The sequence below is a fragment of the Peromyscus maniculatus genome, chromosome 2 (genome assembly GCF_049852395.1).
Source record: "Peromyscus maniculatus bairdii isolate BWxNUB_F1_BW_parent chromosome 2, HU_Pman_BW_mat_3.1, whole genome shotgun sequence".
NCBI lineage: Eukaryota > Metazoa > Chordata > Mammalia > Rodentia > Cricetidae > Peromyscus > Peromyscus maniculatus.
The window spans coordinates 71,052,688-71,073,497 of record NC_134853.1 but is presented as its reverse complement, the minus strand read 5'-3'; the positions used below and the strand labels follow the sequence as shown (position 1 = coordinate 71,073,497).

At 51.9% G+C, this 20,810-nt stretch overlaps 1 protein-coding gene across 1 annotated transcript in view; it reads left to right on the top strand.

The window, feature by feature from the left end:
- Gabbr2 (gamma-aminobutyric acid type B receptor subunit 2) overlaps nt 1-20,810 on the top strand; it is a 356,621-nt gene that overhangs the window by 295,592 nt on the left and 40,219 nt on the right. The window contains exon 13 of the mRNA XM_006973681.4: nt 1,008-1,130. Coding sequence (XP_006973743.2) covers nt 1,008-1,130 — 123 coding nt within the window. The remainder of the gene's footprint in view (nt 1-1,007; nt 1,131-20,810) is intronic.

Genomic DNA, 20,810 nt, shown 5'->3' with positions numbered 1-20,810 from the left:
AACTGCTTGGGTTCACACTGGTGGGAGAATGGAAAGCATCCTGAAAGGTGAATGTCCTGGGTGCATGCACCCCTACTTCCAGGATGAAGAGCAGGGGCCCCTTCCTGCCTGTCCTGAGCCCCAGGCTCCTGAGACAATGTCTCAAGCCTGGTGAGGAGCTGTCTGGCTCCCCAGAGGGCAAAGGTCAGGCCATGTTTCCACAAAGCCTCAGCAGTCACCTGGCACTCGGAAGCTGAACACTGGGGGCAGGGCAATGCCCCGCGTTCCATCCCCAGGAAAAGTTATTCATGTGAATTTGATCACCAGTGTTTGTTGTTTGTTTGTTTTTATATAGCTACAGTGAGGCTTCCTGAGTTATTATTTCTCCTTTAAAAATGGCCATAATCCTTAAAAGTCAGAGCTGGCCATATTTCTCGAGCTTACATCGCAGCTTTGTTTATTTTCCCATTAGTCTTTTCCAGATGGACTTCATGTTAGCTTTTGTTTATGTGGTGGCTAGGTGTGAGGAATAAACCTGCAGTCTGAAATACAGGTGAGCCTGGGCACTGCCAAGGTTTGTCCCCAGGCCCCCTCCCTGTTAGCAGATGGACAGTGGAGTGGAGGCAGGAGGATCAGAAGTTCAAACCCACTCCTGGCAACATACGGAGCTGGAAGCCAGCCTAGGGTGCAGGAGAGTGTGTCTGGAGGAGGAGGAGGAAGATGGGCTATGAAGGGAGAAGGAAGAGAAAGAAAAAGGAGGAAGAGAGAATGAGAAAGGAAGAGAGAGGAGGAAGTAGTTAGCCAGACAGTAACGATTGATGACCGACAACTAAAGACCCAGAGGGTGAAAACCACCGTGGAGCAGAGATTAAAGGTGGCCAGATCTCAGCAAGCCCAGGTGCGTGCGTGTTTGGGTGCTGCCTGGACCATGCTCAGGCGAGACCTTGACTGCCAAGCGAAGACGGGCCTGAGCTCCTCCTGACTGGGCGGCTCTCATGTCCGCCTCTCTTTGCTCTTTCTCTCTGCAGATCATCAAAGACCAGAAGCTGCTTGTGATTGTGGGGGGCATGCTGCTGATCGACCTGTGCATCCTGATCTGCTGGCAGGCTGTGGACCCCCTGCGGAGGACGGTGGAGAGGTACAGCATGGAGGTGAGAGGTCGAGGCAGGAGGGAGGCAGGAGGCGCTGCGGGGACATCCAGACATCCCGGTGGTGGGCTCTGCACCACACCATTTCCTCTTTAACTCCGCCTCCTTCCATCTGAGACATAGGTTACTGCAGGAAGGGCAAATAGGAGGTACCGCGGAACAACTTAATATCGTATTAATAAATGCGAGGTTGAGGGGAAGGACTATCCACTGAAGGGAGTGTATGGTCGTAACCAGGGAAGCGCCCATGTGCCTGCTCACTCGAGAGAGAAATTGCACTCGAGAGAGAAAATCCAAGGCAATGAGCAACGGATTTCTTTCCACACATTCTATGTTGGACACTTGTTGTTAAGATAAAGAGCCTCACAGAAAAGTCTCGTGACATATACATAGTGAGCCAGGCCTGGCAGCCCAAGTCTGTAATCCCAGCGCAACAGAGTTCGGGAAGGCAGGGGGATCCAAGGTCAAAACCAACCCAGGCTATCTATGGGAGGCCCTTTTTCCCTGCATGCGCACGTAGGTTTTAACTGTTTTGTTCAAAGCCTTGCGCTGGTCTTTGTGAGGTACCCCAGTTTGGGGAGCCTGAGTCCCTGGTGTCTGCTGGCTCTTCACGCACGCACCCGAGTGAGCTTGGCTTTGTGGATGCTGGCTGGCAGGTGGTGCTTACTGTCATCTCAGTGTAGCAAATTCCAGAAGACTCCCAGAGTCTCCACACCCCTGGCTCCATCATCAGGGGAATCACTTTTTTACAAAACGTCATGTGTCTTCTTAAACTAAACCAGAAGTGGTGGTTCTGTGACCTGGGGACAGCGGTTTATGTCCTTCAAGCAAACAGTGTGCCCAGCCACACTTCGGTGGGGGTGGACTGGGGTTATTCAGCCCAGTGAGGAACCGTGCGACCAGAATGTCATTTAGGAAAGAGACTGGAGACCTCACCATTCGGCATGCTTCCCGGGAAGGTGCTCTTCCAGACCTGTGTGGAGATACATCTGGTTACCACTCAGCAGGCACAACTAACAAAAGAACATGGTTCACCCACTCAGAGTCTAGGGGGTCCCTCACCCACCCCTCAGGATTGAGAGGTCAGAAAGAGTTGTCCCTGAGCAATGGTGACGGTGACTGTAGCTGGTACCACATATTATTTAATCTTCACTGTGGTTCTGGAAAGTCTATGCTGTGTTTACCTTCATCCTCCTGACAAGGAAGCAAAACCCAGTAGCAGGTTGTGTACTTACCGATAAGCGAGCGGGTGAGCGGCCATGCCACCACCCACTCTCCATTCCCTGAACCCTGGATGCGTTCTTTGCAGCCTCGCACAGTTGCCTTAGAGCTTTGAGCACGGGCCACGTGTCTGTGGAAATGGTGGGGAGCAAGAACCTGTCCATCCCATCCCATGGAGGAAGACTCAGAGATCAGGGAAGACAGAGGGCCCGGGAAAGCGGGGGAGGACCAAAGAAAATGAGACTGAAGAGCCCAGGGGAGGCTTGAGCTGGGGCAGGCCACCAGAGACCAGGCCCAGGGTGTCCCTAAAGGCTGCATCCTTCCCTGTGTCTACAGCGGCGGCGGCGGAGTGAGGATGAGTCAGGGGTCCTGGGGCCAAGGCTGGGGCAGGAACAAGCCTGCGGGGTTGGAGTCAGCCCGAGTGGCAGATTCTGAAAATGGGAAATGTGTCCTCAGGACCACTCAAATGAAATCCCTCTCTTGCCGCCCGCCTGGTGGCTGAGGGTTTGCTTACTGGGGTCTTTCTGACCTCCTGCCTGTCTGCCTTCAATCAATGGTGCCTCTGCATCCAGACCTGCCAGGTTAGTGCTCCAAACTGTCAGCACAGATGAGGAAACTGAGGCTGGGAGGGACAGGATGCAACCCAGGGCCATCCAGCTTGGCCACCTGCATCCAGGTCTAGACTGATTCCGCTCCCACCTACCCCACCGCCACCCCGGGTACCTGTTGGAACTTCTCTCACACAACTCTTTCTGGTGCATTCCTCTTATTCTGCTCTGATTTGGGGCCTTTCCTGTTGCTCTGTTGCCATGGTAGCAGAGTCCTTTGATGTGCCAACCCACAGCAGGGTCCCTATAGTTCCCCAGGAAGGACACTAAGCTGTGCCGAGGTTTCTCCCAGACTGCCCGCCAGGTACAGCGCAATGCGGCAATAAAACAATGAATCCAGGCGGTGGCGGCGGCAGCGGCGGCGGCGGTGGCCGGTGACGGCGGGGTGCTGAGGGCTCATTGCAGGGCCAGGCTTTTCAGGTCAGCCCGGAAGGAACTCTGGGCTGAAGGGAATTAGTTGATTGAAAGTCTTTGTGGTCTGTCCCTTTCCTTCCCCTGCCCCGACAGCCCCTCCCTTTGCTCTGGGATCTCTAACACCACTACAATCCAAGCTTGTATCAGGGTCCTGCCCCCTTCTGGAAACTTCTCTTCCAAACAGATGGCTTGAGCTTCAGCACCAAGGTCTTTTATTACAGAGCGGTGTTGCTGAGTCCCCTGGCCCTCTCGGACCTGAGCTGCCCTCCCTCCCCAGCCTTCCTGAACTTTCCTCAAACTCTGCCAACACTTAGCCTCAACGTCAGCCTCCTAGAACAGGACCACGGCTGAGCTAGTCCCAAACTGCCCAGCCCAGCACCCAAGGATATCTTCCACAGGGACACGGGATTCAAAGCGACCGGCCTTGATCTCGCAGTAGCCACAAGCTATCTGGGAGTGGACCAAACTCACACGCCAACCTGCACGGGACCTTCAGGGTGCAGTAAGAGGAAAGGCAAAGGACAAAAGGCTGGAGGATGACAGGGATGACCTGTGAGCACATCTGCCCCAGAGACTGCACACAGAGCCCAAGGGGGAAAAAAAAAACACCCCACAGTCCTACAGAAAGCAGCCTGATTCCCATCCACCTTCATTTTTATGTAATAAACATTGATATCACACCTGTCACATGCCAGGAACCATCCTAAACATGTTATAAATTCGAACCCACTTAATTTAAACCTTGTAACAGCACTCTGAGAAGTGAACTCATGTTTTCCCCACTCTGCCGATGAGAAAACTATAACATGCACAGAAAGGTCCAGTGACGTGTCCAAGGTCACACTGACAGTGAAGGATGCAGATTGGGTTCCAAGCAGGGTAGTCTGCTTTCAGCCCCACTGTCCCTGCTCACTAGTGGGAAGGCTGCCATGGGGAAGGGATCTGAATTCTTTTTTTGCCACCTCCCCAGCCCCGCTGCACACGGCACCCTCAGGGCGGGATGAGCATTTGGGCTCTGTGCCCACCATCCAGCCCCTGGCCTCCCTACGTGCTGACACAAATCATCGTCTGAGGCATCTATCCATTAGCTGGACTCCTTGGAACTCCATGGTAACTGAGGTGTGGCCCTGCCTTCAGGGACTATCAGAGAGGCAGGAGAGACAGACATTTGGTGGCTCACTCTCTGTTTCCCTTGAACAGCATGCTGGGGAGTTCAAGGTGCTGGGGAGCACTGGGTAAGGGCAGACCTGGCCTCCTAGGGTTGGGGACATGGCGGTGAAGGAGAGGGAAAAAGGCTCAGGCAGATGCACTAGGGAAGAGATAGTTCATTGTGTTGGTGAGGTACCAGGGGGCATGGAGCTATTGTGTGGTAGGTTAGTGGACACATTGGCCCAGCCTGAGGAAAGTTTGACATGCACATGATCCACAGCCCAGTGAAGATGTCTCCAGAGGACAGTTATCTAGAGAAAACCCCACACTGTGCCTGGGGAACTCTCACATGGATGTTCAAGAGAACCTAAGGCTGAGAGCACCCATTTGCCTCAGCAACACACAGGGCAGCCGAACAGCAGCTAGACAGTTCACCTCAATGCAGATGGGCAAAATCAGCCAGCGGGACTGGGGAAGTGGCTTAGTGGCAAGCTGCCTACCATGAAGACTTAAACTCAAGTCCTAGGACCTACATAAAAGCCAAATGTAGTAGCATGCATCTTAAACCCAGCCTGGGTTAAGAAGAGACATGTGGATCCCTGGAGCTCAATGGCTAACCTGGCTAGTTGAATTAGTTACCTGCAGGTTCAGTAAGAGACCCTGTCGAAAAAAATAAGATGGAAAGTGACCTTCATCAGCACACATATGCATGTGTGCACACACACACACACACACACACACACAGACATGCACACATGTGCACACACATACACAGCCACACAGCAAGGCATAAGTGAGATTTAAAGCATTTTTCCACATACTTCAAGTTCAAAGATGGAAGCTATTTAATACTCTTTAACGATCCATAAAAGTAGTGACGTCATTTTAAAATAAAGGGAAGGCAATTGTTAATCTAAAATCTAACATCGTGATTGCCTCTGGGTGGGGGTGAAAGGATGTCATTGGAAAAGGCACACAGGGCATGGAAGGTTCTGGCAAGGTCATCCTTCACCTTTTGCAGACATATTTTATCTACTGTTTATGTACATCAGTTTAGAATTTTTGGCACTTCATTAATATCTTAGACGGGTTTTAGGTTTACAGAAAACTTTCACAAAAGTGCTGCGTTTCCGTACCCTCCCGGCTCCACACGTGGTCCTGGGGTAGACATCCTCAACTTGGTGCCTTTGAGAAGATTTTCTCTCTGGAGCCCTAGTGTGTGATCCGGTGAGGACACTGTGGGCTTTGCTGCATTTGCAGTGTCCCGTGGACACTGTCACAGGACCACACTGCACGGTCCCATGTCTTAACCACCCTCCGTCCCCTCCTTGGCAGCCACTCATCTGTCCACCCTTGCCTCTTCACAAGGCCACATTGCTGAAATCATCCAGTCTGCCAGCTTCTTTCACATGGTAATGTGCATTTAAGGGTCCTCCATGTCTGTTCACAGCTCAGTTTCTTTCTGTGGGTGGTGAACCCTGTACTTCCCAGCCGGACCGCAGATCCTGCATCCTTCCCATCTCCCACAACCATTTCAGTTGCTTCTAGACTTGAGCAGTCCGAGCTAACGCTGCTGTAAGCATTTGTGGGCAGATTTCTGTGCAGACCTACGTTCACATTCTCCATGTTGCATTGGATCTTCTGGGTCTTGTGCCTCAACATATAAAATTTAAAGCCAGTTTATTAATATCTGCAAAGTAGCTTTCTGCATTTGTACTTGTTGAATACAGCACTAAATCCGTAGATCAAGCTGGGGGGCACTGACGTCAACTGATGTTAGGTCTTCTGTTCATGAACATGAAATATGGCCTCTTCGTTTCTTTAGAATGTCTTTAACTTTTTTTCATCAGTTATCTAGAGTTCTACACACACACATACACACACACACACACACACACACACACACACACACAGCTACAGCGGCTAGAACTGCTCATTAGCACAGAGTTTTTGTGTTGATTCTTCAGGACATGCTATCTAGAAAACAAAGCCATCCATGATAATTATTTTTCCCTTTCTAATCTGTCTACCATTATTTTCTTTTCTTGATGTATTACATTAGCTGGGTTTCTCTTGAAATATGTTAAATAGAGTGGAGTTTTTTTTTTTTCTTTATCACTTAAAAAAAACTATGAAATAGTTTCGATGGGTAAAGTTGAAACTGCTTTTGAGGTAAATGATGGCATAGGAAAGAACCCAGACTGTGGGGAACCTTGAGTGCTAAGCAGATGAATTTAAACCTCAAAAGTAAGGAGATTTTTGTCTGAGAAATAGCATGGTCACATTTTTCACGGCTGTAGGGTGAGAACAGGTGGAGGGTGAGGCTAGAGATTCAAAACAGCAGCAGTTCAAGCATGAGTTGGTGGTGACCTAAACCAAAGCGGAGCAAACAGGGACACAGAGAAGTGTGACATGTGGATAGATGTAGGAAGCGTATGCGGCCAGACGTGGTCATTGACAGGGAGGGGGACACAGAGAGGCAGCAAGGCCACATCCAGATTTCTGCTGGGGTGGCAGGTGGCAGCCTCGTCACTGAGTCAGAGTGCAGAGAAGTGGGCTTGAGAAAGAATCGAGAGTCTCCTTTCTGGTCGTGTGTTTGAAGTGCCTGAGTGCTTGGAGGTACTAGGGAAACATGACAGTCATTTACCCAGCAGAGGGGACAGGTGGGAGGTCAGCACGCTGAAGCTGGGAGTCCTGAGGACAAGGTGTGGAGCCCCAGAGAATGTGGGGACAATAAGAAGAAAGTGCTTCCTGGAGCCCTGGGGACCGCTGAGTGATGTGGGTACCAGAGGAGACCCAGGGAAGAAAGCTGGAAGAGGCGATCAGAAAGCCAGAAGGCATCTAGGAGAGAAGTATCCATGGGGGGCAGAAGGTAAAAAATGCCCCACCCAAGGAGAATGTGAAAAAAGAAGGCATCTCCAGATCGAGGCACAGGCTGGCAGATGTCCCAGACACATGCTCAGGGCTCCTCATGACGTCTCAGCCACCTCTGCCTGCATACCGATGGGAAGCTTCCTTGTTTCTGCAATTCATATATGCCAGAGGTGTTGATGAATCTGCCAAGGATGTTTGAAACGCTTGCAAAATACGATTTGGATTCTTGGCAGAAAGGAAAATAACATTTTTTAAGTGCCCGCACTGCTGGTACTCACAGTGAGAGTGTTGAATATACAGTTCTGGATTTCAGGGAGAGAGGTAGGTAGGGTGCGGACGAGACCCGAGTGAGGTCAACATGCAGGTGACATCAAAGGCTCCAGATGAAGACCTCAGCTCAGGGCACAGGGATGGAGTACAGTTGGGACCAAGGAAGGCTCAGGAACAGAGTGATGCTCAGCATCCAGGGATGGAGGCGGAAGGCAGCAAAGGACACCTGGCAGGAGACTCACGAGGCGGATGGGAGGAAAATCACATGAGTTCAGTGTCTTGGAAACCAAAGGAAGAAAATGCTTCAAGAAGGAAGTTTTGATGAGCCATGCCAAATGCTGCTTTTAGATCAAGTAAGATGAGGACCGAGCATTGACAGTGTGCATGTATACATTCACTCACATACACAGACAGGGGGAGAGAGAGAGAATTTATTTTTTCATTTGAGAAAAATGGTTTGAAATGACTTTACCACGAAGCTCAGCCCAGCCTGTACTAACAATGTGGAAGTGGCCGCAGCCCTGAACAGAAGGGTTCTTTCTCCCTTCCCTCTGTACGGGGGCATTCATCCAGCTGACCGTCGCAAAGTGGGTTGTTGTTGTTGTTTTTCTTTCTTTTTATTTATTCAATGTCTTTCACATCATGCATCTTGATCCCATTCATTTCCCCATCCCTTTGCATCTGTCCTCTGCCCCTGCAACACTCCCCTCCCCAGGAAAACAAAATTTAAGAGAAAAACAAAGGAAAAAATTAAAAATCTCATCACGGAAACTGTCATGTAACACAGTGAGTCACACAGCATACTCCTTTGCCCATATATCTTTACAGTGTTCTTTGCAGAGTTATTGGTCTGGTTCGAGGCCTCTGGTTTCCACTATGCCATCAGTGCTGCGCCCTCACTGAGACTCTTCTTGGATGATCTGTTGTTGCCCTGTGTTGTGAAGATCCTCCAGCTTTGAGCCAATGGATCAGGCCCCTTCACATACTCCAGCAGATCATAGATGGGGTAGATGTTGGGGCGGGCCAAGTCCTAACCCTGGTTCCGAGCCTGGGCAGCTGCGGGGTTGTTCAGCCCACCAGCTCTCGCCTGTCCTCACCACCAGGGGGAGCTCTCCAGCACTGCCCCCAGCTAGTTCAGCCTTGCAGCAATGAGTGAGGGGTGGGGCCAGGTCTCCTCCTTTCATGCCCCAGGGTCGGCTCTCCCTCAACCTACACCATCAGGGTCACCTCTACTGTTTGCCTAGGCTAGATGGAGGGGCCACTCTCCTGAGTGCTGCAGCTGGTGAGGGGCAGGGACATCCCTCCCACTCTCATGACCCCAGAGCTAACTCCTCCACCTGTCTCGGGAGCTGATGGGTGAGGGGTTGGGGAGCAGGGAGGCGGAGGGCATCTCTCCTTCTGCCCGTGCCACCATATGTCAGATGAGTAACGTGTACAGCTCCCCCTTGCTCACAACATTGGGGCTGGGTCACCCACACCTCTGCCATCAGGACCAGCTCTGCTGTGCTACCTAGGTGAGGAGCAGGGCCTCGCTTTCCTGAGTGCAGCAGCTGGCAAGGGGGGAGGGTCATCTCGCTTGTCCGTTGCAGGCCGTAAGGGGTGGGAAATAAGGGGAGCATCTCTCCCCCACCCACACCACCTCATGACAGATAAGTAGTTGGGACAGGTCTCCCATACTCACAACTCACCCACATCTCCTTCCACACCTCTGCCAACAGGGTTGGCATCATCGTGTTGCCCAGGTGAGGTGCGGGGCCTGATCTCCTGAGTATCGTAGCTGGTTGGGGGCAGGGACAGCTCTCCCACTCTTGTGACCTCAGGGCGAGTTCTCCCATCTGCCTCAAGTGTTGATGGGGAGGAGGTTGATATGGAGAGACACAGTGGAAACACTCGCTGAGTGTAGACAAGTCACTGGGGGCCACTGTCACAGCACCCAGAGGTCACCACCCAGCACCCCATGCACATCTGCTTCACTGGTAGGTTGCAGTGAGAGAGCATCACACATGCTGCTGTTGCCCATGGGAGCCATGTGTGGGAGACGCATTTGTAGAAATGCCAGACTACCCCTAAGCTGCCCAGCCACCGGCTACCTCAGGAGCTCCCTATACTCGGATTTCCGTGGCTTTCTGGCCATTTTGACATAATCAGGTAACAGGCAGTTTGGCACACAGGGGCACTTCAAACTTCCCTCTGCATTCCATGCCCTTACCATTCTGTATTCATAGAGGCAAACGGGGATTTGGATGGAATGAGGGAACTGCGCTTGGCTTTGAAATGAGTGGCTTATACCAGTAATGTTTCTATGGAAACAGATATTGGAAGAGGCAAACACATGGAATTTTAAAGAATTCTAACTCTTATCTTCTACCTTCCTCTCCAGTTGTCTGAGTAAAGGCGGGGGGGGGGGGGGGGGGCGGGGAGCCACTGCTGAGCTTCCCGGGAACAGCTGGAATCTTCCCAAAGCCGACCAAGCCCCACCTCTGGGTGCTTACTGTAAAGCAGACAGTGTAATGGCAGAGGATGGAGAGTCCTGGCCAGCCGCTCCTCAGTCTGCTCACAGCCTAGTGGCCCAAGACTTTTGAGGCTAAGGTCACATTCTCCAAGTGGCAGGTAGTCACTGCTGAAGCCACTCGCCCTGGACAGCAAGGGCAGATCTCTGTCACACACAGTCATCCTAAATAGCCAGACCTAGGTCTCAGGAAACAGTCCACGGTTTAGGCAGTAAGTACATGGGCTCAGGGTGCCTGGCTGAGTCCTCCCAGGGCCGGCTGCCCATTAAGAAGCTCTGACCATGCCATCCTCCATCAGAGAATGAAGTCTGCATTCCTCAAATAGGCCAGAGGCCTCCAGTGGTCTGGGGGTTGGCCTCCAGTCTCAAGGCGATGAGGTGATCCTTCCTCGAGACTGATCGGCTGCTCCAGCCTGTGGCTGCCTCTCTCCCTCTATACTGAGCACCCTCCTTCCTGCCCCAATGTGCCGCCATCGTCCTGTGTAAAAATTCCACCTTGGCCTGTGAGAAGCGGCTTAGGAGGATTTTCCCCAGGAGCTGTGGGACCACGCATGAGGCCTTGGAGGCCTCCGCCCTTCTCTCATCTCACCCTGTTCACTCCCTCGTTCTGGTCACAGCACTGGTAATCGTCTGTGCACCTGTCCCCCTCGTCTGTGACCTCCTCAGAGGCCAAGGCCATCTGTGTGTCCCCAGAACCCACCACCAGGCTCTGGCTCAAAGCAGGCTCTTGGTAAATATTTGTCGACTAAATCGCTCCCTCCACCTGGAACTCTCTCCCCAGGCCCCATATGTCCAAATTCAAACCATCTGCCTGGACCCATTAAGCCAGCGTCTCAAAGAAACCTCTCTGCCGAGCTGCGATTTAATTTAATGTCACACTCTCACCTTTCGCCAAGAGCTCACTTCTGGGGCCGAGGCTGTCGGGAGGCTGATTCAGCATCTCTAGAAAGGACGGTGACCCGCGCGCTCTGAGATAAGGGTCCACCGGAGATCTGAGGAGTGTGGTGCCAAGAACGGCCACCCTGACCCACAGTCTTCTGCTTGTCCCTGCTGGCTGCCTTCCTGAGATCAGGAAGTCTTCATGGAGGCCTCACTTCAGTTTTTAAATTCTTATGTATATTTATTTGTGTGGATGTGTGTGTGTGTGCGCTCGCGTGTGCGAATTTTTAACCTTGGCTGCCAGCAAGTCAGAGCCAAATCCAGCGTTCAAGGGCAGTCACCGTCTTATGTGGGGTTCCTGGAGGATTATCTTGCCCTCTTGTGTCTGCTCTTTGTTTTTTAAACATTCTGTTGTGTTTAGGAGGCTTTTGTCTATTGCTTCTGAGCCTTTGGAGGAAGAAGCAAGGTTAAGTCACAAAAATTAGAACTCAAACCTTCATCAGAATCCCAGGATGCACTGGTGTTCTGTGGTTGTAAGAGAACGTATCTTAGCCCAATAGCACGTGCCTGCAGAATCTTGGTTTTACATTTGGGTTACTGTACTAAGACCCTGGGCTTAATATTCTAAAATACTAGGGTTGGATGTGGATTAACGTCCCTTAGAGGGCACATGAGGAGAATGATACTGTGTATTAGTCAGGCTATACTAGGTTTTGCTGCATAACAAAAAAAAAAAAAAAAAAAAACAAAAAACAAAAAAAAAAAACCTTCAATGAATGAAAGCCAATGAGAACTCGTTCCTCAACTCAGCCCTTGCCCACTGAAGATCGAGTGTGGCTTTGCCCCATGGTGCCCTCCCTCTGGGGCACAGCTGCTGGCAATGCCCCTCTGGGACCATTTTTGGAGCAGAGGGAAGGCATTTCAGGCAAGGCATGGGACTGAGTTTTGAAGCTTCTGTCTATATACCTCTTGCTACCGCCATGCTATTTTTTTTTTCATTCTCCCAAATGTGCCCTGTGTCCACACCTGAACCCGGTGTGGCAGGGGAGAGAGGCCCTACAATGCCCAGAAGATAAGAATGCGGCAGGGAGCGCTGGCCAGCCGTAACAACTGCGACACTACCCCATCCAGATTTTTGTTGCGGTCATGAATCATGCCCCGGCCACTAAGAGGCAGGCCTGTGAGAGCAGAGCAAGAAGTACTGGTTTGTGTCCTCCATCATGTCCAGGGTGCCTGAGAAAGTTCCCGCCACCTGGTGCACTCTGTAAACATCAGGTTAAGGAACTCACTGAGTGCAGCCTCGGAGACAGTCTGTCCTAGACTTGCCAAATCTTCTTCCACCCAGCCAGTTCTGTCTCCATGACCTTCCATGAGTCACAGTCACTCATCACTGGACACCCCAGAGTGGGGAACACTGCGGACAGAGCTACAGTACATGATGTGCGGGACAAGCAGAGAGCCCTGCCGCTCCAGCCCTGGCTGGAAGGTCGGGCCCATCCCCTGACAGATTCCTGAGGTGGGCTGTGGAGATAGGTACTTGCTGTGCCTGCACAAGGGCCTGAGGTAAACCCCTGGGACCCAAGGACAAGCTGTGTGTGGGTGTGTGCGCATGCGCGCGGCCTCCTGACAGGCAGTCTAGAGTAATTGATGAGCTCTGGGCCAGTGAGAGGAAAACCCGAGTAATGACAGCTGAGGTGAACCTCTGGCCTCCACACAGACATGTGTACCCACACATACATGGACACGGACACACACACACACCTAATATAAGGCAAGGAAGGCTTGATTGGGCCTAGAGTCCCGAGGCTGTATCCAGTCTCTTGGCTGTATTTGGGATTCATGAAAGCCATTGCGTCATAACAGAAGCACATGAAGGAGGAGGGCCGCTCATCTCTTGGCAGCCAGGAAGTGGAGAGCGTGAGAAGCTTAGACCTCCATGTCCCCTTCAGGGGCCTAACTCTCTTCCGCTGGGCCACACCTCCTGAAGGCTGCACCAGCTCTCTCTAGCACACGGCGCTAACACACCAGCCATGAGGATGCTACAGCGTCATCCACAGTGGTGATGGTGGCCACCAGCACTGGGTTCCCAGGCTCCAGGCCCCTGCTCCTCCTAGGCCATTCTCAACCTGACAGACACAGTTTAGATGATGATGATGATGATGATGATGATGATGATGACAATGATGATTGTCTTTTGAAATGCAGTTGATATATCATAAAATTCACATTCTTAGAAAGTACACTTTGAGCTGGGCGGTGGTTGTGCATCCCTTTAATCCCAACACTCAGGAGGCAGAGACAAGCAGATTTCTGTGAGTTCGAGGCCAGCCAGGCCTACAGAGTGAGTTCCAGGAAAACCAAAGCTACACAGAAAAACTCTGTCTCAAAAAAAGCCGATACATGTATATATATATACACACACACACACACACACTTTAAGGGTTCCAGAACCCTCCTGAGGCACACAACCATCATCACTGATTCCGGAAACTCTTCCCAAGGAGAAACCCTGCTCCTCTGACCTCACCTCTCACTTTCTCCTCCGCCAGCACTCACGGGTTTTAGGTCGGCCTGTGTTTTCAGTTTTCTTACTTATATAGTTGGCGGGGGGAGGGGGGGCATTTCTGGGAAATTCTGTAACTTTAAGTTCTGTATTCCTAAGAACTGACCGGTCTCCACAGTATTTTATGTTTCCACCCATAGCAGATCGAGCTCTGACTCCTCCACAGTGTTGCTTGTGTTTGCCATTTGCCTGCCTTTTTGACTGTAGCCGTCGGGTGGGTAGAAAGTGTCATCCCATAATTTATATGAAAAGGACTATCGAATGACAGTGGGTAATGGTGGGAAGCATGCCATATGTGTGTAAGGGGAACGTGTCACATGTGTGTAAAGGGAACGTGTCACATGTGTGTAGGGGAAACATGCCATATGTGTGTAAGGGGAACGTGTCACATGTGTGTAGGGGGAACATGCCACATGTGTGTAGGGGGAACATGCCACGTGTGTGTAGGGGGAACATGCCACATGTGTGTAAGGGGAACGTGTCACATGTGTGTAGGGGGAACATACCACGTGTGTAGGGGAAACATGCCACATGTGTGTAAGGGGAACGTGTCACATGTGTGTAAGGGGAACGTGTCACATGTGTGTAGGGGGGACATACCACATGTGCGTAGGGGGGACATGACCACATGTGTGTAGGGGAACATGACCATATGTGTGTAGGGGGAACATGCCACATGTGCGTAGGGGGAACATGCCACATGTGTGAGAGGGAACATGACTACATGTGTGTAGGGGGAACATGACCACATGTGTGTAGGGGAACATGCCACATGTGTGTAAGGGAAACATGCCACATGTGTGTAGGGGGAACAGGCCACATGTGTGTAAGGGCCACTCGTGTTTCTTCCTTAGAGAAATAACTACTCAGAGCCTTGGCTCATTTTTAATTGAATTGGACCTCTCTCTCTATTGTTAATTTGTAAGAACTTTTATATACTCTGAAGCCAGACCCTTATCAGATATGCAGACATCTTGCCCTGCCCATGAGTTGTCTTTTCACTCTCTCCCCAGTGGCCTGGGACACATGACAATCTTTAATCTGATGATGAAGTCTGATTTATCTATTCTTCCCTTTGACAAAACCATCGTCTGATCCAAGATCATGAAGGGTTGCACTATTTTTTTCTCCTGAGTATTTGATGGTATTAGGTCTTACATTTAGATAGTGGGACCATTCTGAGCTAATTGAACATCATGGGAGGCAATGTCCCACATCAGTTACTTGACTTGCGGATATCCAGCTGTTTAAACACTTCATCGAAAAGAGTATTTTTTTTCTCCATGGAAAAGTCCCATAATCCTGTTGAAACTAGTTGGCCCCAGTGTGTGATTGAGTCCTGAGCTCTCCATCCTTCCCATTGTCTGTGTGTCTGTCCTCATGCCAGCCCCCACACTGCCGTGGCTACTGGACCCTCATGGTAAGCTGAAATTGAAAAGTGTGTATCTTCCAGCTTTCTTCCTCTTTTCCCGGATTCCTTGGACTGTTCAAAGCCTCCCTATACCCCGTCTGAATTGTAAAATTCCCTTTTCTGTGTCTGCAGAAAGGGCTGTTGAGAGCATCAGTTTCCCAGGGGTGGACTGAGCCAGTCAGTCTGTGGAGTGTTACCACCTTCTCACCATTGAACCATCCAGCCCAGGGGTATGAGCTGCCTTCCTATTTAGTCAGGCTTACTTTCTTTTTCTTTTTCTTTTCTTTTCTTTTCTTTCTTTTTCTTTTTTTTTTTTTTTTTTTTTTTTTTTTTTTTTTTTTAGGGATGTGGGAGAGTGTTTCAAGGCAGGGTTTCTCGATGTAGCTCTGGCTGTCCTGAAAGTCACTCTGTAGACCAGGCTAGCCTCCAACTCAGAGATCCACCTGCCTCTGCCTCCTTAGGGCTGGGATTAAGTGTGTACGCCACCACACCCAGCTTAGTTTTTCCAGCTTTTCTTTAATCCTTTCATCAGTGTCTTGTGATTTTCTGTGTGTAGGTTGGAAGTCTTACACTTGCTTGGATAAACTTCCTTCTGCGTGTTCGTTCTTTCTGGTGCCGTTGTTGGTTGGATGACCATCTTCGTTTCTGTTGTTCATGGCTAAGGTGTGGAGATGCGCTGCACACTGCCCTTCATCAGTCTGGTATCCCACAGCTCGGCTAAATTCACTTGTATGCTCTAGTACATGTCGGGTGGATTCTCTCCCTGTGTGATCATGTTGTTTGTGAGTAGTTTTACTTCTTCCTTTCCGCTTTAATACATTTTACTTCCATTTCTTGACTTGCCAAAATAACTTTAATATATTTTAACCTATTTGTATCTTTGAATCTAAGTGACTCTCTTCTATCCAACAAATCCAGTTGGATCATGTGTTTTAATCCAGTATGCTGATCTCTGTCCTTTAATTGGAACACTGAATCTATTTCAGACAATTAGCGATAAGGCGAGGATTCCATCCACCATTCTAAAAGAGAGCTTTGAAGGGGCCACAATCTGTGTATCTTGCTATCCTCCACTTAAAAGCCTCCCATGAAGAATGAAATCCCAACGTCCTGCCTTGATGCCCCGCCTGTGATCTGGTGCCCTCGACGATGCCTGTCTGCAGCCTTTGCGTCTGGGGCTCCTGCACTAGCTCCACCCCGACTCCCGGCCTCTGCTCTTGCTCCCCTCTGCCTGGATGCTTTCTCCAGGTTCTCCCACGACAGATCTTTCTCAGGTCTCGGCTCAAATTCCACTCCCTGACCACCAAGCCACAAAGGATCCCGACATTGGACTCGCCCTGCCCTGAGTCTCTACCCCGCTGCCTGTCCTTCCCCTCCCCTCTCTCTCCTCTATCTTCTTCCACTCAAGTGAGAGACACCCATCCCTGCCTCTTCCTCGGGGTCTCTTCCAGGGCCTGGCAGGTCAAATGGCCGGGGAATTTGTTCCCAAAGGCAGAGGAGACAATGCCAAGGGAGTGGAGGCGCAGCACTGCCCCCCCCCCCCCCCCCCGACTTCCCAGCACCGACATTCAAGCTCAGCCATAACCACAGCCGGATTAAACCAGAGTGAGCAGCTGAGACCAGAAAGGAAAACCAGTGATGCTTTAAGGTGGAGAGGGAGGTTCTCAACAGTTTCAAAAAGAGGCAGGACTTGGGTTCTCAGTCCCAGCGTCCTCTTCAGTGCTGGTCCTGGGTCCTGACCCCACCTCCCAAGCCTGAAGTGATTCATTCACAGAGGTCCTGGTCATCAGGAGGTTTTGAGAATTTCTGTAGGTTCTAGAAAAAAAAAAAATAAGGTGAAGGTTGGGCTCCTCAGGGCCTGATCCCCACTAACACAGAGGGAGACTCCAGGAAACCTGAGGAAGAGAGGCAGGAAAGAGGATGGAGCTGGAGCCAGTGTCCCCACAGGCCTGCTTGGCTGGAGGCTGGGAAGGGGGGTGGCAGGGATGTAAGCTCTGGACTTGAACCTGACTGCAAACCCCATGGGAGAGAGGAGAGAAGGAAAGCCCCCAAGATGCCAGCCGCGCAGCAGCATCTGTCGTAGAGGACAGGCTGGGGAGTGAAATCCACGCTAGAACTTCAGGGAGTTTCAAAAAAGATAGTCTCGTGATGTGACAGAGTGCCCCTGCCAGCCTAGCACTGTGGCGCCTGGATTCGGGGGGAAGGGGCGTTGAGGACAAAGATTGTGAGTTGGAAGGTAGCCTGGGCTACATGGTGAGTCCAAAAGGTGGAGAGGGAGTGGGTTATGTAGAAAACCTTGTCTCATTTTTAAAAATAAAGGATGCCGCCAACTGCGGGGTCCATCTAGACAGGCAAACACAAGCATTCCCGATGGCTGTGACACCATAGAACTGTCCAGTTCGGAGGAGGATGCTTCCCTTTAGCGCTGGAGTCTCTTCCTCATGCACTGCGGAGTCCTTCAAACGCTTGCCCTTGGCCCAGCACAGGACATTTTAAATGCCCAGCTCATGGGAAGGAGACAAGACTGAGGTGACAGAAGGCAGAGAAGCAACATTGTCTCTGTTCCTGCCCAGGCTGCCCGCAGCCCCACCCCCACCCCCACCCTACCCCCACCCCATCCCCACCCCGTACCACCCTCACCCCACCCACACCCCACCCCCACTCCACTCCCACCCCACCCCCACCCCATCCCCACCCACACCCACACCCCACCCCCACTCCACTCCCGCCCCACCCCCACCCCACCCCCACCCCACCCCCACCCCACCCCACCCTCACCCCACCCCCACCCCACCCCCACTCCACTCCCACCCCACCCACACCCCATCCCCACCCACACCCACACCCCACCCCCACTCCACTCCCGCCCCACCCCCACCCCATCCCCACCCCGTACCACCCCACCTGAGCACTGCAAAGACAGCAAGCACATTCACCGTAACAACTGCACCCACACAGCAGCAGCCTGGCACCGTCCATACAGCACCCCATGTCCCTTGTTGGGACATGGAAAGCCAGGCCACCTGCCCTGGCTGGCCAGGGATGGCCTTGCCTGGTCTGCTCTGCCACTGGACCCCAGCTTTGCTCCATGGTATCTATGGCTCGGCGTCTTTCCACCAGATCTGCTCTCTGGTCCATGCACACTCTCTGCGTGGAGCTTGGACTCTCCATTTGCATTCTTCACTGGAGCCTCGTTCTCATGAGGGGCATCCAGTTGTGCCTGGTAGCCTCTTATGAATATTTACGTTTCTCTCTTGTCTGTGATGATCAGGATGCTGTTGACTGTAAGAGAGCCCAGTGGGTAAAGGCACCTGCCACCAAGCCTGACGACCTGAGTCCCCAGAACCCACATAGTGGGAGGGAACTGAGCCCCAAAAGTTGTCCTCTGACCTCCACACACGCACTGTTGCTCGAGTGCACGCGCAGCTATTCAAACCCATGACCCGGGCCTGAGAGCACCCCGCCCAGGCAGCCTGGTAACATGGCTGCTCATTGTGTGAGTCCAATAGAGTTGCATCGTCTTGGCAACGACCGCGAGAGCCGGCCGAGCAGTGGCTTTTTTGGCGCATGCCCTGTGTGCCAGGCACCATTCCAGGGGCCACGCTTCACCACTTGTCTGAGGCTCACAAAACCCCATGTGTCCGTGACAAATATTACCCTCAGTTTACTGTCAAGGAACCCGAGGCACAGAGGGGCTAAGAAAGATGCCCATCCGCATACAGCAGGTACCCAAATTGGCTAAGGGAGCGCACTCTGGATTTGGGCCTGACTTCAAACCTCAAGTCAGCCCCTTCCTGTATGAAGTTAGGTCTGTGCTGGGGGTTAGTCGTGTGAGCGTCTGGATTCCTGGAACTTGTGGCTGCAGCCTCATTAGGGGAAAGGGTCTTTGTGGATGTGAAGGAGCTGTAAGAGGAAGTAAGTCTGGGTTAAGGGTGGACTCCCACCCGAGGACAAGTGTTCTTACCAGGAACGAACTTGGGGCAGAGGAAGCTGGAGGCAGGAGGCAGAGGGGCGCAGCCACAAAAAGAGGAATGCCTGGGGCGACTACAGCAGGGACAAAGGAGGGCCCTCCAGAGCGGAGGGAATTGGCCCGAGTGTTTCTGGTCTCCACATCTCCGTGTGAGCCAGCTCCTATTGTCTGAAATCAGAACCCTTCTCAAGGCGTGGCCATTTGCTCCAGGAGCCCTGGGAAATGGGACAGTGGCTTCTGTTCTGAAAGTCTCAGTTTCTCCATCTTTAAAATGGGTTCAGATGTGAACACACTCACCTAAACGCACCCAGTAACTCACATCCCAGCATCTGAGTATCTAAAATAGGAGGGTCATGAGTTCAAAGCTGCCTGGGCTGCATGTGGAGGCCCTGTCCCAGTCATGTTGCAAAAAATGGAAAAGATATCTATAAACATATCGGATTTGGGGAAGAGTCTACCTCAAGCCAAGAGCCTGGAGAGCCCTGGCTGTGAGCATCGGCAGTTCTGTGGAGCCCCGCTTGTCATCCAGTCCTTGACTGGCCTGTCCCTCAGTCTTCTCTAGACCTAACATGCCAGCCCCTCCTGTTGCCACATCCCCCTAACCCACCCTGTCATGGCTCTGACTCAGGAACCTCCAAAGGCTGGAGATGCTCCCAGGCCAGAGGGAGAAACAGACCCTCTGAGCTGTTGCCCTCTGGGCCCCCCGAGTGAGGCCATGAGCTTGCTGGCAGTGAGTAGCTCACACAGGAACTCGCCCTCCATGAGTCAGGCACTGAAGGCCTGGAGAATTAAAGCTAGCAATGTTTTGGAGCCAGCGAGATTTCTGCCGCTGGGAAAGGATTGTTCTGCATCCCTCCGCCTGGTTCTTCCTTATCTACCTCTCACAGTGGACAGCCTGCCAGCCGACAGTGGATTGCTTGTTCATACCAATTATTAAAAATATGTGGCGAGTTTCTGAGGCTACATTCACATGCTGAGGAAACAGTACGTATCCCCAGCCCAGGCTCCACCCCTCAGGCTTTGGCAGAGTGATAGCATTTCTGAGAACTCCTTGATTGGTTTAGCTTCACGGTCTACCTCCTCCCAGCTGTGTGGCCTGGAGTAAAGCCTTGCCCTCTCTGAGCTCCTGTGCCCACAGGAGAGGTGCATCCCTCTGCCTAGATTTGCTGTGAACATGAACTGAGGTTACATGTGCAAGCACCTAGCCCTGACCCTGGCACACATGAGGCGTCAGATCAACACGACTTCGTCTTCCAGACCCCGGCCAAGTGTCCTGAAGTTAGCTGCCCTGCCTGGCATCCTGAGCACAGTGATGCCGAATGTCAGCATGGACGCGGATCTCCTTCTAGTGCCTTCCATGGACATCCTCTCATGCCATCTTGCCGATGAACGAATGTCATTCTGCAATATTCCCATTGGACAGCCCTGCACAGGCTGGCTCAGGAAGTAACCCAGTCTGCACTCCCTGAAGCCTTGCTTGTTCACACTCCAAGCTGCCTGACAAACAGGACCAAGGGCTGCAGAGGGCTTCTATGCATGGAGCACCTGCCTGGCCAAGGCCCCTTTCCCATCTCTCCCACACCTCCCTGGCCAAGGCCTCTGAACTCATTTTTCATTCTGCCTCTTCCCCAAGTATGACCCCCTTGGATCAGCTTCCTGTGACTCAGTCCACAGCAGTCCGTGAGCCTTCGTGGCAGCAGTACTCCCCACCCCACCTCACCCCAGGACTCCTAGAACATCCACACCCTCTGCCGGCCACACTCACATGCTCTTGTGGCTTAGAGGGCTCGCCACACCTGTCCCCTGCCTTGCAGG